Source organism: Lissotriton vulgaris, chromosome 12 (genome assembly GCF_964263255.1).
Source record: "Lissotriton vulgaris chromosome 12, aLisVul1.2, whole genome shotgun sequence".
Lineage (NCBI taxonomy): Eukaryota > Metazoa > Chordata > Amphibia > Caudata > Salamandridae > Lissotriton > Lissotriton vulgaris.
The window spans coordinates 152855698-152870138 of NC_141700.1; the positions used below are offsets into that span (position 1 = coordinate 152855698).

The following is a 14441-nucleotide window of genomic DNA, read 5'->3' on the forward strand; positions in this document are numbered from 1 at the left end:
GAAGTGATCATCTTTCTGGTTTTTGGTATTTTGTTCCTGAGGTGGGTTCTCAAAGACTAAATAGATCTCTTATAATTGTTTGCTCTCTTTACCCATAGGTGGTGCAGATCTGCTTCCTTACCTTGTTGATGTACTCTTGTCAGTTGTTCTCTTGTAACTGTTTCTGGTATTATTAAACAACTAAAGAGTGACTTAGTGAAAAAATAACGAATAATAAAAATTATTTATATGTGTTTTTACGTTTTTCTTATTCTTTTCCCCTAGAAAGGCAAGTGGTGACCACTTAATTTTAAGGACATGGGTTTCCTAATATAGAACCTTGGCTTGTCCGCCCTGCACTGATTTTAACCCAATACTGGTTGGCCTTTATTAAAAAAATTTTTTTTATAGGTTACAACCATGTATTTTTTAATTTGACTCACAGTTTGACTCACATATTAGTTAGAGCACTGTTACACACACCATCATCCCGCTCCGCTGTAACCAGGCGTTGTAGCACGCTGGGGAGGCACTCGGTCACCCCAGCGGGGACCCTATGATGAAGCATGTCACCAACTAGTGGTGAGTGAGGGTCCTTTTAAAAAGAGAAAGATTTTTCTTCCTCTTTTTGTGTATGCACAAGGGCAAGGGTTGCCCTTTCTGGGTGTTTCATTAACTCTGGCTTGCCTTTCTAGGGGAAAAGAATAAGAAAAACGTAGAAACACATATAAATAATTTTTATTAATCGTAATTTTTTCACTAAGTCACTCTTTAGTTGTTTAATAATGTTTGACAGGGGTATAGGAGTGATTGTTTACGCCCTTACTCTCTAGTTGATATTTTTGTGCACTGTTTCTGGTAGTCACTGCATGCTCTTTGTCTCCGTATGGGAGAAATAGATGGACGGAAATTGATAGGCCAAAAAACGGACAAGTATGGTTCTAGGAAGAGATAAATTAGTGGAGCAAGGCATAACCTCTGTTGTCCGTAACAAGTGAGAGACCAAGTCACAGTCTCAGGTGCCTTTGACAAGTGAGGATAGGCGTGGATAGCTCTGCTGCCAGAGTCCCAGTTCCATGCATGAGTGGTTTATCCAGTCCAAGCATTTTCTTAGCATTCTGATATTTTTAGTTCTGTTGATCCCACTATAAAATGGGAATAACAATTCTGGTATGACATATTAATCATAGTGTGCTCACAATCTCTTGGACTGAGCTCTATATATTGACCCAAATTGTCTAAATCAGAGATGCCTCTGGCTCCCCATGCATAGGTATGTTTACACCAATCAAAGACAGCCAAAGAAATCACAGTTGTTTCCCTTAGGTATTTTCCAAAAGCAGCATTACACAATCATTTCGAGTTCCGCAATTCAGAATGGTGGCTCCTCAGAAATACCACCCGTTTTGACACAGTTTGAGCTGCAAGACTAGGAATACTGCTTTTTTTCACAGCATAGATTTCTCCTGGGTTTACCTAGCATAGGTTGTGCAGGGAGTAACAACCAGGTGTTTGGGAAAAGTAAAGTTTGCACACAAGTAGTAATCTGGATATTCTGCCTTTAAAAGGAATACCGTGCCCTCAGAATAAGGCTCCAAGAAAACAAGTGCTCCTTACACAGGTGCTCATGGATAAGGATTTATTTTTAACTCTGACTTAAAGTCACCTTCAGCTATATGACCAGGCTCATATTTTCCCAAAACATTATATTAACCGCATCATTGCTACAGCAAATTCCCGTGCTGTGCTGCAATTTTAAAAATCCCTTGCTATGTGACAAGGTCAACTCGTCAAACGCACAGCGCAGGTAACACCCATGACGAGTTGACCTTGTCACAAGCATCGCAGGGGTTAAAAATACAGAGTGGCATACATTCAGCCCTCTACATCCATTGGTATGTTCAAATGTCATTCCCATTTCGCCTACAGCAGGGAGCAATGGGTCAGGTCTGTACAGCTATTGGCTCTCTTTACTGTGATGGGGTTCTGCTCTTGCACATGTGAATATTCACCTAGAAAGTAGTTCACTTTTATTCCCAGAGCGGTACGCCAATCTCCCTACTTTCAGTTCTGCATTCATCTATTTTGTTACTTGTTTTGCAACGTGTCATTTTTGTTATGGAGCTCCTTTTACTTACTTTGTTTAGAAAATATAAGACTGCCACTTTTACACATTTCTATATTGTTACTTTTTCTTACTTTTACAGTTTTAATGCCTATTGCAAATGTTTAAAAAAAAAAGGAAATACACGAATAGCATCCTTGCCAAGACCAGACCTATTAGCTTTCACAATGCCTATTATTTCTTGTCACAATACCCATCTGTAAATCACAACACTGAAAGAGATGTACAGTTATCTCTTTTCTCAGTAGTCCGTCTTGCCTTTAGGTGAGCAGAGTTGTACAGTGTGATGAGTGCACTATCCTAGTTTATTTAACTAGTGAAAGGATGATTCTGGCCTGGAATGATGTTAAGACTGTGGTCTGGAAAACAAAGTCTAGATATCCCTGACTTGCCTCTGGGAAAAAGCCATGAAACTAAATTAAAGACCCTTCAGTGATAACAGCCATCTGTTATTGATTTGATTCAGAATCTGCTCCGTTAAATTGTACAAATTAACTGTGATATGATATGCATTGGCCAAGAGAGAGATTGCCCGGGCCTGAAAAAATGAATCTTGAGGTGTGGAAGAAGGATCTAGATTTTTGTATAGGTTTGGAACTCCCGGTCTTCGAGGCAAGGGGATGCCCCCATGAACATTACAAAATTTGGAAAAGGTGGGCGGATTATAGGGGATTATATCTGGATTCTCCCACCCCCATCTAATGCTGAAGAACCCTATGATGTTGGTTGATTGACATGTACGTAGAGCTTGTATTCGATTTGACTATGGAAGGCAGAATCTGTCCCTCTATTTCAGATTAATGTATCTGTTGAAAGGAAGCAAGGTGGCACAGTTATTTCTTTCCTTTTCTTTTTTGTTATTAGTCTTTCTTTCAATATATGTTTTGTGGAATCCATCCTTTATTACTGTTAAAAAATGTTGATTCATATATTTGCTACCATGTGTATTTGCATTGGGTGCCCTATGAGGCCCTTGTATTATATTTGATGTCAACAATAAAAATATATTTTGAAAAAAAAACTGTGATATGTTAGCTGCGTCTTACTGTTGAACAACTGAATTCTAAATATACTTGTCACATCCTTCTCTGTTTTAGCAATTTGAACAACACATATCTCCATCCAGACCCAGTTTACCAGAATAGCGCCAATAATGGTGAATTAAATGAGACACAACTAAGTAAGTAGATATTTATAGTTACTTGTGTGAGAGCTTTGTTGTTGTAGCTCTACTTTTTTTGTTAGTTCAGGTGACTGGATGTAAGGCACCAACAAATGTTTATTTTCTAGAGTTTATGAAAGGTGCTATATGTGTTGTTAACATTTTGTATGTTTTTAAAAAAAAAATATGCAAGCTCACTTACGATTATTAAATGTATATGTTCACTGTAAGGGATATTAGAAAAGTACTTTTTTTCTTGTTGTTTTTCTGGTACCACCTTAAGAAAGCTTGCACAGCTTTTAGTGTAGTCAAAATTAAGTTCGCATGTATGTTTTTTGTTTTGGTTCCACTCACCATTGAGAAACATACTATGGAAGTTGGAAGACTTCGAAAATCGTCAGAGGAGAAATAACATAAGATTGCTAGGAGTGGAGGAAGGCAAGGAAGGAGGAGATACAAGAGCTTTTGTCGTAGATTTGCTGAAAGGTGCATTTCCAGAGATGGATACATGGGACTGGGACAAGGAAGTGCAACGAGCGCACCGTTTTCCCCTTGTACAGAAAAAGGGTAGTGCGGGTACAAGAGCAAGGGCAATTCTTGTCTATGTGGGAAACTATTTGTTAAGAGAGGAAGTGATAATGAAAGCTAAACCCATGAAGAAACGCACATATAAAGACATTACCTTCTTTGCCCGTCCAGACTTTTGTCATACAACAGTGGAGAGAAGATGGCGGATGCGGCAACTTATAGTACCATTTCAGAACTTAGGTTGCGAAGTCTACTTGTTGTTCCCTTCCCGCCTTAAAGTAGGCTTTAATGGACAGTTCAGAATCTTCTTCTCTGAAACCGTTGCACAAGAATATTTGACTTATCTTCGAGAAGAGAGAACACATAGGGACCGAAATGCACAATCTGATCGTATAGAGAGCTTAAAACAAGTAGCTACTATTACAAAGAGATAACTGAGCCTTTCTTCTTTTTGAGTAAACTGGATTATATTTTCAAAATGATGTATCAAGGGGAGTGGCTGGGGGAAACTCCCCTGGGGGGGTGCGGCTGTCACATATAGGTCAGGATTGACCTATTTGCCAGTAAGGGAAAGGGGGGGGAGGGAGGGGAAAGAGAAGGGGGTGCGGGGTGGGATGTACGGGGGGAACAGGGCACGGCACGACACATAATGGAGAGACGGAGCTTAAAAAAGACATCTTCTAGTCAAGGGGAACAGGCGGGGTGGAGAAAATGTAAAGGAGGCAATATAAGAAACAACGCTAATGTAGTGATAATAAAATCTTGGATTACTAAATGGATAGTGTACAGAAGAGAGTGTAGGAAGGAAAGGAGATGTGAGAATGAGAATGATGGGTGTTAGGGTTGTAACATGGAATGTCTGTGGGCTAAATGATCCCCAAAAAAGAGCAAAAATAGCACTAGTGTTGAAACAAATGAATCTGGATTTTGTATTTATACAGGAAACCCATATTATGATAACACAAGCTTATGTTCTGTCTCAGTTAGGATTTCACTTGCTAGTGCACTCAAGTCAAGGGGTTAAAAAAAGAGGGGTAGCTATTTTAGCAAGGAATAATAATATCTTAACCAGAAAGAAAGCACAAGACAAATGGGGAAGATGGGCTATGGTTGAGTGTTTTATTGATGGAGAGTGGATAACATTGGTAACTGTCTATGGCTCAACAGAGGACGACCCTGATATCTTCCAATTTCTAGATGTTGAGTTAGCAACATGGTTACAACAAGGGGTGGTGAGGGACAGAGTCTCTGAATTAAGCAGAAAGCTCTCACCCAGTCAAGAGATCAGGCCTAGATCCAACACCGTTTTTTAGCTCACTGCACCATCCCAGTTTCAGAACCTGGCTGTATGCAAATTAGTGTGTTCCTGTCCCAGTGCATGATGGGAACAGGGCAAACCAAACTACAAAAGCCAATTCTTACACTGGGAAGGAAACAAGCTCCCGGGGACCGGTTTCTGGCATTACAGCCGTCTTCGGCCCGGTTTGCTTGAATCCTGATGGTGCAATGAGCAAGGGTCTCACATCTGAGAATACCCTTCCACGCTTAGGGTGGACAAAAATAGTTACAACAAGGGGTGGTGAGGGACAGAGTCTCTGAATTAAGCAGAAAGCTCTCACCCAGTCAAGAGATCAGTGCTAGATCCAACACCGTTTTTTAGCTCACTGCACCATCCCAGTTTCAGAACCTGGCTGTATGCAAATTAGTGTGTTCCTGTCCCAGTGCATGATGGGAACAGGGCAAACCAAACTACAAAAGCCAATTCTTACACTGGGAAGGAAACAAGCTCCCGGGGACCGGTTTCTGGCATTACAGCCGTCTTCGGCCCGGTTTGCTTGAATCCTGATGGTGCAATGAGCAAGGGTCTCACATCTGAGAATACCCTTCCACGCTTAGGGTGGACAAAAATAGTTACAACAAGGGGTGGTGAGGGACAGAGTCTCTGAATTAAGCAGAAAGCTCTCACCCAGTCAAGAGATCAGGGCTAGATCCAACACCGTTTTTTAGCTCACTGCACCATCCCAGTTTCAGAACCTGGCTGTATGCAAATTAGTGTGTTCCTGTCCCAGTGCATGATGGGAACAGGGCAAACCAAACTACAAAAGCCAATTCTTACACTGGGAAGGAAACAAGCTCCCGGGGACCGGTTTCTGGCATTACAGCCGTCTTCGGCCCGGTTTGCTTGAATCCTGATGGTGCAATGAGCAAGGGTCTCACATCTGAGAATACCCTTCCACGCTTAGGGTGGACAAAAATAGTTACAACAAGGGGTGGTGAGGGACAGAGTCTCTGAATTAAGCAGAAAGCTCTCACCCAGTCAAGAGATCAGGGCTAGATCCAACACCGTTTTTTAGCTCACTGCACCATCCCAGTTTCAGAACCTGGCTGTATGCAAATTAGTGTGTTCCTGTCCCAGTGCATGATGGGAACAGGGCAAACCAAACTACAAAAGCCAATTCTTACACTGGGAAGGAAACAAGCTCCCGGGGACCGGTTTCTGGCATTACAGCCGTCTTCGGCCCGGTTTGCTTGAATCCTGATGGTGCAATGAGCAAGGGTCTCACATCTGAGAATACCCTTCCACGCTTAGGGTGGACAAAAATAGTTACAACAAGGGGTGGTGAGGGACAGAGTCTCTGAATTAAGCAGAAAGCTCTCACCCAGTCAAGAGATCAGGGCTAGATCCAACACCGTTTTTTAGCTCACTGCGCCATCCCAGTTTCAGAACCTGGCTGTATGCAAATTAGTGTGTTCCTGTCCCAGTGCATGATGGGAACAGGGCAAACCAAACTACAAAAGCCAATTCTTACACTGGGAAGGAAACAAGCTCCCGGGGACCGGTTTCTGGCATTACAGCCGTCTTCGGCCCGGTTTGCTTGAATCCTGATGGTGCAATGAGCAAGGGTCTCACATCTGAGAATACCCTTCCACGCTTAGGGTGGACAAAAATAGTTACAACAAGGGGTGGTGAGGGACAGAGTCTCTGAATTAAGCAGAAAGCTCTCACCCAGTCAAGAGATCAGGGCTAGATCCAACACCGTTTTTTAGCTCACTGCACCATCCCAGTTTCAGAACCTGGCTGTATGCAAATTAGTGTGTTCCTGTCCCAGTGCATGATGGGAACAGGGCAAACCAAACTACAAAAGCCAATTCTTACACTGGGAAGGAAACAAGCTCCCGGGGACCGATTTCTGGCATTACAGCCGTCTTCGGCCCGGTTTGCTTGAATCCTGATGGTGCAATGAGCAAGGGTCTCACATCTGAGAATACCCTTCCACGCTTAGGGTGGACAAAAATAGTTACAACAAGGGGTGGTGAGGGACAGAGTCTCTGAATTAAGCAGAAAGCTCTCACCCAGTCAAGAGATCAGGGCTAGATCCAACACCGTTTTTTAGCTCACTGCACCATCCCAGTTTCAGAACCTGGCTGTATGCAAATTAGTGTGTTCCTGTCCCAGTGCATGATGGGAACAGGGCAAACCAAACTACAAAAGCCAATTCTTACACTGGGAAGGAAACAAGCTCCCGGGGACCGGTTTCTGGCATTACAGCCGTCTTCGGCCCGGTTTGCTTGAATCCTGATGGTGCAATGAGCAAGGGTCTCACATCTGAGAATACCCTTCCACGCTTAGGGTGGACAAAAATAGTTACAACAAGGGGTGGTGAGGGACAGAGTCTCTGAATTAAGCAGAAAGCTCTCACCCAGTCAAGAGATCAGGGCTAGATCCAACACCGTTTTTTAGCTCACTGCACCATCCCAGTTTCAGAACCTGGCTGTATGCAAATTAGTGTGTTCCTGTCCCAGTGCATGATGGGAACAGGGCAAACCAAACTACAAAAGCCAATTCTTACACTGGGAAGGAAACAAGCTCCCGGGGACCGGTTTCTGGCATTACAGCCGTCTTCGGCCCGGTTTGCTTGAATCCTGATGGTGCAATGAGCAAGGGTCTCACATCTGAGAATACCCTTCCACGCTTAGGGTGGACAAAAATAGTTACAACAAGGGGTGGTGAGGGACAGAGTCTCTGAATTAAGCAGAAAGCTCTCACCCAGTCAAGAGATCAGGGCTAGATCCAACACCGTTTTTTAGCTCACTGCACCATCCCAGTTTCAGAACCTGGCTGTATGCAAATTAGTGTGTTCCTGTCCCAGTGCATGATGGGAACAGGGCAAACCAAACTACAAAAGCCAATTCTTACACTGGGAAGGAAACAAGCTCCCGGGGACCGGTTTCTGGCATTACAGCCGTCTTCGGCCCGGTTTGCTTGAATCCTGATGGTGCAATGAGCAAGGGTCTCACATCTGAGAATACCCTTCCACGCTTAGGGTGGACAAAAATAGTTACAACAAGGGGTGGTGAGGGACAGAGTCTCTGAATTAAGCAGAAAGCTCTCACCCAGTCAAGAGATCAGGGCTAGATCCAACACCGTTTTTTAGCTCACTGCACCATCCCAGTTTCAGAACCTGGCTGTATGCAAATTAGTGTGTTCCTGTCCCAGTGCATGATGGGAACAGGGCAAACCAAACTACAAAAGCCAATTCTTACACTGGGAAGGAAACAAGCTCCCGGGGACCGGTTTCTGGCATTACAGCCGTCTTCGGCCCGGTTTGCTTGAATCCTGATGGTGCAATGAGCAAGGGTCTCACATCTGAGAATACCCTTCCACGCTTAGGGTGGACAAAAATAGTTACAACAAGGGGTGGTGAGGGACAGAGTCTCTGAATTAAGCAGAAAGCTCTCACCCAGTCAAGAGATCAGGGCTAGATCCAACACCGTTTTTTAGCTCACTGCACCATCCCAGTTTCAGAACCTGGCTGTATGCAAATTAGTGTGTTCCTGTCCCAGTGCATGATGGGAACAGGGCAAACCAAACTACAAAAGCCAATTCTTACACTGGGAAGGAAACAAGCTCCCGGGGACCGGTTTCTGGCATTACAGCCGTCTTCGGCCCGGTTTGCTTGAATCCTGATGGTGCAATGAGCAAGGGTCTCACATCTGAGAATACCCTTCCACGCTTAGGGTGGACAAAAATAGTTACAACAAGGGGTGGTGAGGGACAGAGTCTCTGAATTAAGCAGAAAGCTCTCACCCAGTCAAGAGATCAGGCCTAGATCCAACACCGTTTTTTAGCTCACTGCACCATCCCAGTTTCAGAACCTGGCTGTATGCAAATTAGTGTGTTCCTGTCCCAGTGCATGATGGGAACAGGGCAAACCAAACTACAAAAGCCAATTCTTACACTGGGAAGGAAACAAGCTCCCGGGGACCGGTTTCTGGCATTACAGCCGTCTTCGGCCCGGTTTGCTTGAATCCTGATGGTGCAATGAGCAAGGGTCTCACATCTGAGAATACCCTTCCACGCTTAGGGTGGACAAAAATAGTTACAACAAGGGGTGGTGAGGGACAGAGTCTCTGAATTAAGCAGAAAGCTCTCACCCAGTCAAGAGATCAGTGCTAGATCCAACACCGTTTTTTAGCTCACTGCACCATCCCAGTTTCAGAACCTGGCTGTATGCAAATTAGTGTGTTCCTGTCCCAGTGCATGATGGGAACAGGGCAAACCAAACTACAAAAGCCAATTCTTACACTGGGAAGGAAACAAGCTCCCGGGGACCGGTTTCTGGCATTACAGCCGTCTTCGGCCCGGTTTGCTTGAATCCTGATGGTGCAATGAGCAAGGGTCTCACATCTGAGAATACCCTTCCACGCTTAGGGTGGACAAAAATAGTTACAACAAGGGGTGGTGAGGGACAGAGTCTCTGAATTAAGCAGAAAGCTCTCACCCAGTCAAGAGATCAGGGCTAGATCCAACACCGTTTTTTAGCTCACTGCACCATCCCAGTTTCAGAACCTGGCTGTATGCAAATTAGTGTGTTCCTGTCCCAGTGCATGATGGGAACAGGGCAAACCAAACTACAAAAGCCAATTCTTACACTGGGAAGGAAACAAGCTCCCGGGGACCGGTTTCTGGCATTACAGCCGTCTTCGGCCCGGTTTGCTTGAATCCTGATGGTGCAATGAGCAAGGGTCTCACATCTGAGAATACCCTTCCACGCTTAGGGTGGACAAAAATAGTTACAACAAGGGGTGGTGAGGGACAGAGTCTCTGAATTAAGCAGAAAGCTCTCACCCAGTCAAGAGATCAGGGCTAGATCCAACACCGTTTTTTAGCTCACTGCACCATCCCAGTTTCAGAACCTGGCTGTATGCAAATTAGTGTGTTCCTGTCCCAGTGCATGATGGGAACAGGGCAAACCAAACTACAAAAGCCAATTCTTACACTGGGAAGGAAACAAGCTCCCGGGGACCGGTTTCTGGCATTACAGCCGTCTTCGGCCCGGTTTGCTTGAATCCTGATGGTGCAATGAGCAAGGGTCTCACATCTGAGAATACCCTTCCACGCTTAGGGTGGACAAAAATAGTTACAACAAGGGGTGGTGAGGGACAGAGTCTCTGAATTAAGCAGAAAGCTCTCACCCAGTCAAGAGATCAGGGCTAGATCCAACACCGTTTTTTAGCTCACTGCGCCATCCCAGTTTCAGAACCTGGCTGTATGCAAATTAGTGTGTTCCTGTCCCAGTGCATGATGGGAACAGGGCAAACCAAACTACAAAAGCCAATTCTTACACTGGGAAGGAAACAAGCTCCCGGGGACCGGTTTCTGGCATTACAGCCGTCTTCGGCCCGGTTTGCTTGAATCCTGATGGTGCAATGAGCAAGGGTCTCACATCTGAGAATACCCTTCCACGCTTAGGGTGGACAAAAATAGTTACAACAAGGGGTGGTGAGGGACAGAGTCTCTGAATTAAGCAGAAAGCTCTCACCCAGTCAAGAGATCAGGGCTAGATCCAACACCGTTTTTTAGCTCACTGCACCATCCCAGTTTCAGAACCTGGCTGTATGCAAATTAGTGTGTTCCTGTCCCAGTGCATGATGGGAACAGGGCAAACCAAACTACAAAAGCCAATTCTTACACTGGGAAGGAAACAAGCTCCCGGGGACCGATTTCTGGCATTACAGCCGTCTTCGGCCCGGTTTGCTTGAATCCTGATGGTGCAATGAGCAAGGGTCTCACATCTGAGAATACCCTTCCACGCTTAGGGTGGACAAAAATAGTTACAACAAGGGGTGGTGAGGGACAGAGTCTCTGAATTAAGCAGAAAGCTCTCACCCAGTCAAGAGATCAGGGCTAGATCCAACACCGTTTTTTAGCTCACTGCACCATCCCAGTTTCAGAACCTGGCTGTATGCAAATTAGTGTGTTCCTGTCCCAGTGCATGATGGGAACAGGGCAAACCAAACTACAAAAGCCAATTCTTACACTGGGAAGGAAACAAGCTCCCGGGGACCGGTTTCTGGCATTACAGCCGTCTTCGGCCCGGTTTGCTTGAATCCTGATGGTGCAATGAGCAAGGGTCTCACATCTGAGAATACCCTTCCACGCTTAGGGTGGACAAAAATAGTTACAACAAGGGGTGGTGAGGGACAGAGTCTCTGAATTAAGCAGAAAGCTCTCACCCAGTCAAGAGATCAGGGCTAGATCCAACACCGTTTTTTAGCTCACTGCACCATCCCAGTTTCAGAACCTGGCTGTATGCAAATTAGTGTGTTCCTGTCCCAGTGCATGATGGGAACAGGGCAAACCAAACTACAAAAGCCAATTCTTACACTGGGAAGGAAACAAGCTCCCGGGGACCGGTTTCTGGCATTACAGCCGTCTTCGGCCCGGTTTGCTTGAATCCTGATGGTGCAATGAGCAAGGGTCTCACATCTGAGAATACCCTTCCACGCTTAGGGTGGACAAAAATAGTTACAACAAGGGGTGGTGAGGGACAGAGTCTCTGAATTAAGCAGAAAGCTCTCACCCAGTCAAGAGATCAGGGCTAGATCCAACACCGTTTTTTAGCTCACTGCACCATCCCAGTTTCAGAACCTGGCTGTATGCAAATTAGTGTGTTCCTGTCCCAGTGCATGATGGGAACAGGGCAAACCAAACTACAAAAGCCAATTCTTACACTGGGAAGGAAACAAGCTCCCGGGGACCGGTTTCTGGCATTACAGCCGTCTTCGGCCCGGTTTGCTTGAATCCTGATGGTGCAATGAGCAAGGGTCTCACATCTGAGAATACCCTTCCACGCTTAGGGTGGACAAAAATAGTTACAACAAGGGGTGGTGAGGGACAGAGTCTCTGAATTAAGCAGAAAGCTCTCACCCAGTCAAGAGATCAGGGCTAGATCCAACACCGTTTTTTAGCTCACTGCACCATCCCAGTTTCAGAACCTGGCTGTATGCAAATTAGTGTGTTCCTGTCCCAGTGCATGATGGGAACAGGGCAAACCAAACTACAAAAGCCAATTCTTACACTGGGAAGGAAACAAGCTCCCGGGGACCGGTTTCTGGCATTACAGCCGTCTTCGGCCCGGTTTGCTTGAATCCTGATGGTGCAATGAGCAAGGGTCTCACATCTGAGAATACCCTTCCACGCTTAGGGTGGACAAAAATAGTTACAACAAGGGGTGGTGAGGGACAGAGTCTCTGAATTAAGCAGAAAGCTCTCACCCAGTCAAGAGATCAGGGCTAGATCCAACACCGTTTTTTAGCTCACTGCACCATCCCAGTTTCAGAACCTGGCTGTATGCAAATTAGTGTGTTCCTGTCCCAGTGCATGATGGGAACAGGGCAAACCAAACTACAAAAGCCAATTCTTACACTGGGAAGGAAACAAGCTCCCGGGGACCGGTTTCTGGCATTACAGCCGTCTTCGGCCCGGTTTGCTTGAATCCTGATGGTGCAATGAGCAAGGGTCTCACATCTGAGAATACCCTTCCACGCTTAGGGTGGACAAAAATAGTTATAACAAGGGGTGGTGAGGGACAGAGTCTCTGAATTAAGCAGAAAGCTCTCACCCAGTCAAGAGATCAGGGCTAGATCCAACACCGTTTTTTAGCTCACTGCACCATCCCAGTTTCAGAACCTGGCTGTATGCAAATTAGTGTGTTCCTGTCCCAGTGCATGATGGGAACAGGGCAAACCAAACTACAAAAGCCAATTCTTACACTGGGAAGGAAACAAGCTCCCGGGGACCGGTTTCTGGCATTACAGCCGTCTTCGGCCCGGTTTGCTTGAATCCTGATGGTGCAATGAGCAAGGGTCTCACATCTGAGAATACCCTTCCACGCTTAGGGTGGACAAAAATAGTTACAACAAGGGGTGGTGAGGGACAGAGTCTCTGAATTAAGCAGAAAGCTCTCACCCAGTCAAGAGATCAGGGCTAGATCCAACACCGTTTTTTAGCTCACTGCGCCATCCCAGTTTCAGAACCTGGCTGTATGCAAATTAGTGTGTTCCTGTCCCAGTGCATGATGGGAACAGGGCAAACCAAACTACAAAAGCCAATTCTTACACTGGGAAGGAAACAAGCTCCCGGGGACCGGTTTCTGGCATTACAGCCGTCTTCGGCCCGGTTTGCTTGAATCCTGATGGTGCAATGAGCAAGGGTCTCACATCTGAGAATACCCTTCCACGCTTAGGGTGGACAAAAACAGTTACAACAAGGGGTGGTGAGGGACAGAGTCTCTGAATTAAGCAGAAAGCTCTCACCCAGTCAAGAGATCAGGGCTAGATCCAACACCGTTTTTTAGCTCACTGCACCATCCCAGTTTCAGAACCTGGCTGTATGCAAATTAGTGTGTTCCTGTCCCAGTGCATGATGGGAACAGGGCAAACCAAACTACAAAAGCCAATTCTTACACTGGGAAGGAAACAAGCTCCCGGGGACCGGTTTCTGGCATTACAGCCGTCTTCGGCCCGGTTTGCTTGAATCCTGATGGTGCAATGAGCAAGGGTCTCACATCTGAGAATACCCTTCCACGCTTAGGGTGGACAAAAATAGTTACAACAAGGGGTGGTGAGGGACAGAGTCTCTGAATTAAGCAGAAAGCTCTCACCCAGTCAAGAGATCAGGGCTAGATCCAACACCGTTTTTTAGCTCACTGCACCATCCCAGTTTCAGAACCTGGCTGTATGCAAATTAGTGTGTTCCTGTCCCAGTGCATGATGGGAACAGGGCAAACCAAACTACAAAAGCCAATTCTTACACTGGGAAGGAAACAAGCTCCCGGGGACCGGTTTCTGGCATTACAGCCGTCTTCGGCCCGGTTTGCTTGAATCCTGATGGTGCAATGAGCAAGGGTCTCACATCTGAGAATACCCTTCCACGCTTAGGGTGGACAAAAATAGTTACAACAAGGGGTGGTGAGGGACAGAGTCTCTGAATTAAGCAGAAAGCTCTCACCCAGTCAAGAGATCAGGGCTAGATCCAACACCGTTTTTTAGCTCACTGCACCATCCCAGTTTCAGAACCTGGCTGTATGCAAATTAGTGTGTTCCTGTCCCAGTGCATGATGGGAACAGGGCAAACCAAACTACAAAAGCCAATTCTTACACTGGGAAGGAAACAAGCTCCCGGGGACCGGTTTCTGGCATTACAGCCGTCTTCGGCCCGGTTTGCTTGAATCCTGATGGTGCAATGAGCAAGGGTCTCACATCTGAGAATACCCTTCCACGCTTAGGGTGGACAAAAATAGTTACAACAAGGGGTGGTGAGGGACAGAGTCTCTGAATTAAGCAGAAAGCTCTCACCCAGTC

At 45.8% G+C, this 14441-nt stretch overlaps 1 protein-coding gene across 1 annotated transcript in view; it reads left to right on the forward strand.

Annotated features, from left to right (window-relative positions):
* TTC24 (tetratricopeptide repeat domain 24) overlaps positions 1 to 14441 on the forward strand; it is a 221743-nt gene that overhangs the window by 180194 nt on the left and 27108 nt on the right. The window contains exon 12 of the mRNA XM_086947643.1: positions 3202 to 3284. Coding sequence (XP_086803769.1) covers positions 3202 to 3284 — 83 coding nt within the window. The remainder of the gene's footprint in view (positions 1 to 3201; positions 3285 to 14441) is intronic.